We start from the raw sequence: 7,503 nt of genomic DNA on the forward strand, positions 1-7,503 counted from the left end.
AATGGATGATCCTGGCTGCTTCGCACGCTTTTACCACTCATCAATGGACACTTTACGAGACGGCGGTCTTCATGGTTGGATCGCTGTGTTAAGTTTATTTACAACCAATGTAGTGGTGAGTACTTCTTTGAAAGCTCTTGGTATGATGTTACCAACCTTACAAGAACAGTTCCTCACTTCGACTTGGTTAGTTGGCTGGATGGTTGCTTTGGTAGACGCGGGTTCCGAAATCTCAGGTTAGTTAGTATATGCTTACTGGTGTTTACGGGCATTGTGCATGCAGACTTTTTGTCGGGGGTTGGGTTTTGAACCTTGCAAGGGTGTTCTCGGCCATACAGGCGATCAGCCTCTTCAATGTTCTTTTAAAAAAAAACTATTTTTTTCTTGTCACCCAAACCGCATCGATTTGGACACAAAATTAGCTTGACAGAAGGGAAACAAAAAAGGGTTTAGTTTGCTCTTCTTAAATTTGTGTTTCTTCTCTGGCATTTCCCCCAAGGGAACTCGGAAACTTAAACTGAACCGAAATATGTCGACCATATTTTATAATACAGTTTGTATAAAGTATTTTGTTTTAACAGATCTCAAGTGAGATCTTCACGATCAGGTTACATAACGTAGGTCGTCATTGAAAATCAAACCACCATCGAAAGCTAACGAAAAATTATGCAGGGTTAAAGGCTGAGTTATAGTCGGTCGGTCGGGCGATGGAAATCTTAAAGGAACACGTTGCCTTGGATCGGACGAGTTGGTTTATAAAAATCGTTTGTAACCGTTTTTTTTTATAAAATGCATATGGTTGGAAAGATGCTGTAAAAGTAGAATACAATGATCCACACAAGCTTGCCTCGAAATTGCGTGGTTTTCCTTTTACTTTGCGAACTAACACTGTCGGCCATTTATGGGAGTCAAAATTTTGACTCCCATAAATGGCCGACCGTGTTATTAGTCGACGAGGTAAAAGGAAAACCGTGCAATTTCGAGGCATGTTTGTGTGGATCATTGTATTCTACTTTTACAACATCTTTCTACCCATATGCATTTTATAAAAAACGGTTACAAACGCTTTTCAAAGACCAACTCGACCGATCCAAGGCAACGTGTTCCTTTAATAATAAAACACAGCATTTGTACGGCGCACTTTCTCTGTATAAACGTTCACAGGCGCCGGTCCAAGTCATCTTGACGCACGATCATGAAAAAAAACCCACAGTTTTTAGGCCTCAGCGATGACTATAAACTGTGTTTTTTAAGGATCGCGCGTCAAGATTTCTATCGCGTGACCAGACATGGGACCCAAAACAACATATATTTTACCGTTAGGATATAAAAGTCAGTGCTGTGACACCACTGGTCGGGGCTGGTCAGCGCTGAACAATTTAAACAAAACGACCAGCACTCATGCATTGTTACAACTTGCTGACCAGTACTTTTTTGCCAGATGTTTTGCCCAAAGTCATAATAGAGCTGCGTAAGCACAAAAAATGCGTAAAGGCAGTGGACACTATGGTAGTTGTCAAATACCAGTCGTCTCACTTGGTGTATCTCAACATATGCATAAAATAACAAACCTGGGAAAATTTGAGCTCAATTGGTCGTCGAAGTTGCGAGACATGAATAGAATAAAAAACACCCTTGTCACACGAAGTTGTGTGCTTTCAGATGCTTGATTTCGAGACCTCAAATTATAAATCTGAGGTCTCAAAATCAAATTCGTGAAAAATTACTTCTTTCTCAAAAACTACGTCACTTCAGAGGGAGCAGTTTCTCACGATATTTTATACTATCAACCTCTCCCCATTACTCGTTACCAAGTAAGGTTTTATGCTAATAGTTATTTTGAGTAATTACCAATAGTGTCCACTGCCTTTAAGCTAAACAAATTATTGTTTTTAGTAAAATTAGATTACCGGCCGAGACTCCACTCAATTGTTATAAAGTAAACAGCAGCTAAATAACATTCACAACCAGTGTAGACAGTAACAATGTGTAAAATAAGCAATCTCTTTTGTGTTTAGAGGAACACGTTGCCTTGGATCGGTCGAGTTGGTCTTTGAAAAGCGTTTGTAACCGTTTTTTATAAAATGCATATGGGTAGAAAGATGTTGTAAAAGTAGAATACAATGATCCACACAAACATGCTTTGAAATTGCGTGGTTTTCCTTTTACCTCGTCGACTAACACGCCGGCCATTTATGGGGGTCAAAATTTTGACTCCCATAAATGGCCGACAGTGTTAGTTCGCACAGTAGAAGGAAAACCAAGCAATTTCGAGGCAAACTTGTGTGGATCATTGTATTCTACTTTTAAAACATCTTTCCAACCATATGCATTATATAAAAAACGGTTACAAACGCTTTTGTTTTGACCAACTCGTCCGATCCAAGGCAACGTGTTCCTTTAAGCAAATGTTGTGCTTAATCAGCTTTTGGCCCATGACACTATTTGTTGTTGCTTAAAATAACTTTGTACTTGGTCACGAGCAATGGAGAGCTGCTGATAGTATAACACATTGTGTGAAACGGCTCCCTCTGAAGTATCGTGGTTATTGATAAAAGAGGTAATTTATCATTCAAATATTAAAATACGTCTTGTGCAACAATTTTATTTTCTTTCATTATTCTGGGAGAAAGATTGACACTCTTTCCTGTGCAGTTTGTTATAAATTGATTCAGTCTGTAATATACTATACACAAGGCTTTTATGACCTGGTTTTGTGACTCTTAGGAATGGGGGGGGGGGGGGTAAGTGTACTTCAACCTCTGCTGGCTTAATGTTTGATTTGATTGGTGTCAATTTGGAATAAGAAGGGTCGTTTTACTGTTTTGGATAAATACATTTTGAATGAGTATTACTGTGTAATTAATTGTTGTTACATAAACAGCCACTCATTTTGCTTAAACATGGGGCTATTAGTTCCTGTGATATCCACAGATTTTATTGTTGGAATTGGAACAATTTTCATGTGTACAACAAAGCCGTTGACAGGGAAAACATAAATAGACTTGAATTAAATCAAAGTATTGTTCAGGGGTCAATATAACAAACGGTGTTGTTGTTAAAAATAAAAATAAAAAATATAAACAAGGGCCTCACTTCACTTGGTTGAAGTGAAAATTTAAAACCGATTCGAAAATTTAAAACCAAAAGGGCCGGTGACAACACTGATCGAGTGGCATCAACTCAAAATAAATTACTCATGAACCACTCGGAATAGAATAGAATAATAAAATAATGTTTTATTGTCACTTGTAAAAAAACAAATATTAGTACAGTGAAATTCGTTTTGGTTTTGTGTGTCTAAAAATATTATGTTATATACAAATTACACTAAAAAACGATTACACGAAACGATTCTTAGACCGCATGGGCTGAAAGAGGGAATGTGCTGGGTGAAACTGGTCATCTACTATAGAGAGGAACTCTCTTTAACAATCTACATCGGTAAGGTCTTCAAAAGTTTTTGTGAAAACGAGTTGTGTTGGTACCGATGAGGTGAACTCAATGTGAATGGGTGTGTTGGCAGAAATTGAGTGGAATTTTAACCCAAGTATGAATTGTAAAACTAATGAATGGTTTATATGGTTAACATCCCTTTCAATTATTTTGGATACCACCTTAAATTTTTGTTTCCATAAAAGGCATCCTAGCAACTCCACTAAAAGAGAGATTTGGCGCCAGGACCGTGGTGACAGTGAGTGGATTAGTCGTTGGCTTCTCCATGATTGCTGCATCATTTCTACCCAGTTTATACGCCATAACCTCCGTCTTAACCATATTAACAGGTAAATGAACTAATGCGGAATGATCTTGTGCGGAAGAAAGTATGTTTATTGTTTTGGGGAGACTTCAAAGTAATACGAATACAAACAATCAAATACTGGCACCAGCTGAATGCAAATTTAGTGGGGTCGTTAAAACCATTTTTGGGGGGTTCTTCAAAGGGAATAAGGTATTTTTGTTGATTTGTGAATATTGACTGTGTTTTGTCTGTTCAACTTATTTACGATTAAGTTGTTAAATACTGTGTGTTGTACTCTTTAGGATCGGCTGTCGGCATCTCGTTCATCGTAACGAAACATCTGGTTGGAGGCTACTTCAGTCAATCCATCACATTGGCCTATGGCATTGCGAGTTTGGGCGACTCATTTGCATTCGTGGCTGCTGTGCCTTTGATACAACTCTTTCTAGATATCTACGGCTGGAGGGGAACAATGCTACTTCTGGGAGTTCTATTCTTGCACCTCGCTGTTTGTGGAGCTCTAATAAAACCACTTGCTTCAAATGGGAGTCATAACGGTTATGAGGCAGCTCACACGGATGAAGACCACGAGGATAGGGACGACAAAGTTGTACCAAGCAACTGCTTTAGCTGTTCTTGTTTCACCACACTCAATTCATTTGCCAAAGATACATTCCGGCTTGGTTTATTATCATCATTATCTTTCTGGCTTGTTGTATTTATAGTCTGCGTTTGGACAATGGTTTATATGGCTTGGATAGTATACTATGTGCAGTATAGTACTGTATATAAAGATATCACACTGGAAGACGCATCTCATTTCATTGTCTCTTATGGAATTGGAAGACTGACAGCTTGCATTGTGATTTGTCCACTGATTAATTCTGTGCAGGCTGTCAGCACATACACATGGCTTGCTATAGCTCAGCTTTTAGTTGCCGTTTATTATGCTGTCGATCCATGGTTGATATCATATTGGGCGATGATGGCGAACGCTTTCATGTTTGGGAACGCTTTCGCAATGAGTTCAGTACTCATAGATGTTGCCACTAAGAAGGTATTCGGTAAAGAACAGATGGGGCATGCAATGGGATTGTTAGGAATTGCGGCCGGTTCGACTATACTCCTTCTTTTATATTTTCCAGGTGAGTTCATGTCCTTGTCTGCAGAGATAACACAAACAATACTGAAAGAAAGTTTTACAATTAAGCACATTATTCTGTTGAAACACAACTTTGGAATGTCTAACTGTAGCAACAACCACCGAGTTCATGATTGTATAAGCCAATGTCAAGAGAAGCATGCAAACTGTTGTTGCAGTAACGTTTTTCTTATCTTTCAACCCAACGAGTTGACACTTGGCGCATTCTCCGGCACTGAAGACAATGTCCTTACAAAGTCGAGGCATATTACGAACGTTCGAATCATTGCATTTTCCCCACTTCTTTTACTGTACTTTTTATATTTTAACAAATCTCGTTCAAGACGCATTGTTATAATTTATAATGACAGCAGGGTGTTGGCTTATTTATGGTACACTTTACTCTCAGAGTCGAAATGTATCATAAGAAAGAACTGGTCATCTCCGATTTATCCTATGAAAAACATCAGGTCAAACTGAAGTAACGGCATCCATTTTGAACACATTGAAATTTGCTTTTATTTGACCTAGGCCTATAGGCCTATATCTTGCAAAAGGAGAAATCCGCGAAGGCTCTCTAGCCAAATTAATATCTCCCCAAAATATTAACAAAATTTCATGATTATACCATCAAAGAGGAGATATCATCACTTTCTAGTTTGGTTGGTCATTGGGTGGAGTCCGAGTCCGAATCAACAGTTTGTTTGTCTGGTCCGAGTCGTGGTCAAATTTGAGTTAAAGTTCTGAGTCCTGGTAATCGAATCTGGGTCCGAGTCAAACAAAGATTGTTTAAGTCGAAGTGTTGGTACAGATGGTCAAATCTGTGTCCAAATGTAAGTTTAAGTCCAGAGGGATAAATCTGCCTTCAAGTCCGCGTCCAGATGGTCAAATTTGTGTCCAATTGAAGTCCAGATGGTCGAATCTAAGTCCAAGTTTGAGTCCAGTGGGTCGAATCTGACTCCAAGTTGGAGTCCAAACATCAACTCTGGGTCCAAGTGTAAGTCCTGATGGTCGAATCTGAGTCCAATTTTGAGTCCAGAGGGTCGAATCTGCCGCCAAGTCCGGGTCCAGATGGTCGACTCTGGATCCAAGTCCGGGTCCAGATGGTCGAATCTGGGTCCAAGTTTGAGTCCAGAGGATCGACTCTGCCGCCAAGTCCGGGTCCAGATGGTCGACTCTGGATCCAAGTCCGGGTCCAGATGGTCGAATCTGGGTCAAAGTTTGAGTCCAGAGGGTCGAATCTGCCGCCAAGTCCTGGTCCAGATGGTCGACTCTGGATCCAAGTCCGGGTCCAGATGGTCGAATCTGGGTCCAAGTTTGAGTCCAGAGGGTCGACTCTGCCGCCAAGGCCGGGTAAAGATGGTCGACTCTCTGGGTACAAGTTTGAGTCCAGATTGTCGAATCTGACTCCAAGTTTGAATTCAGATGGTCGAATCTGCCTCGAAGTCCGGGTCCAAATGGTCGACTCTGGGTCCAAGTTTTAGTCCAGATGGTCAAATCTGACTCCAAGTTTAAGTTCAGAGGGTCGAATCTGGGTCCAAGTTTGAGTCCAGAGGGTCGACTCTGCCGCCAAGGCCGGGTGAAGATGGTCGACTCTCTGGGTACAAGTTTGAGTCCAGATTGTCGAATCTGACTCCAAGTTTGAATTCAGATGGTCGAATCTGCCTCGAAGTCCGGGTCCAAATGGTCGACTCTGGGTCCAAGTTTTAGTCCAGATGGTCGAATCTGACTCCAAGTTTGAGTTCAGAGGGTAGAGTCTGACTCCAAGTTTTGAGTCCAGATGGTCGAATCTGACTCCAAGTTTGAGTCCAAACATCAAATGGAGAATGACTCAGGTCAGACTATAGTCCAAGTCACGAAGCATACAACTCTGCACCAATGCACAGTTCCCCAAAAATTTAACATAGGCTATCTGCCCGCCCACAATATTATTTTATCTGTGTATATTTTCTTGATGTCTTTGTATCCACCAGGCTTGATTTACGATACTATTGGAGACTACAAAGTGGTTTTCAGTCTAATGGCTGGTGTACAATTACTGGCGGTTGTTGCTGCACTGTGGTTGCACTGGAGGCAGAAAAGTCAGCGCAGTTCATCTGAGTCAAAACCATGATTGTCACATCAATGATAAACACTTTCCGCATACCTCTTAATTGGAATCAAGGATCGGACATCGTGCCAAGTCAAGTTTGCTGCCACCTAGCGTCATAAAAGTACCCCATTAGTTTACTTTAAGATTATCTAGGATCTCAACCATACAAATCGAAAGTAGGCATTGGTAGTGAGCGTGCACCGTGTTGAGCCCCTCCGTCTGAACTAGTTCACTATAAAGGAAATTATTATCAGGAAAACATTAGAGGGTTTTAAAAATTGTATATAGTATTGCTTTAGTTTCTGCAGTAACGTTTAATATTTAAACGTTTACATCTTGACAACCACCCTTCTGTTTTAAAATGCATCTTATTATTATTCATGGTTTATTAACATACAACAATACAGCGGCTAAAATCCGAAATGTACAGTTTGCAATAAACAGTCTGTAAAAAATATTACATATAATTACATACAAAGAATGAAATAAATCTTTGCATTGTATTGTCTAACTATACCTCGTTTCCTG

General features: G+C 40.1%; 1 protein-coding gene across 1 annotated transcript; it reads left to right on the top strand.

Annotated features, from left to right (window-relative positions):
• The first annotated feature begins 43 nt into the window (after positions 1–43).
• Positions 44–6,996, top strand: LOC139938206 (monocarboxylate transporter 12-like). The gene is made up of 4 exons (XM_071933605.1): positions 44–236; positions 3,642–3,785; positions 4,045–4,887; positions 6,857–6,996. The coding sequence occupies exons 1-4, from the start codon at positions 44–46 to the stop codon at positions 6,994–6,996; spliced, it is 1,320 nt and encodes a 439-aa protein (XP_071789706.1).
• The last annotated feature ends 507 nt before the right edge of the window (positions 6,997–7,503 follow it).

Source organism: Asterias amurensis, chromosome 6 (genome assembly GCF_032118995.1).
Source record: "Asterias amurensis chromosome 6, ASM3211899v1".
In the NCBI taxonomy this organism is placed as follows: Eukaryota; Metazoa; Echinodermata; class Asteroidea; order Forcipulatida; family Asteriidae; genus Asterias; species Asterias amurensis.

Excerpts from the sequence above, each read along its gene's own strand:
- LOC139938206 (XM_071933605.1), top strand. The coding sequence starts at position 44 with ATGGACACTTTACGAGACGGCGGTCTTCATGGTTGGATCGCTGTGTTA. Across the intron at positions 3,786-4,044 it reads CGTCTTAACCATATTAACAG|GATCGGCTGTCGGCATCTCG; the intron begins GTAAATGAACTA and ends TGTACTCTTTAG. Across the intron at positions 4,888-6,856 it reads CCTTCTTTTATATTTTCCAG|GCTTGATTTACGATACTATT; the intron begins GTGAGTTCATGT and ends TGTATCCACCAG.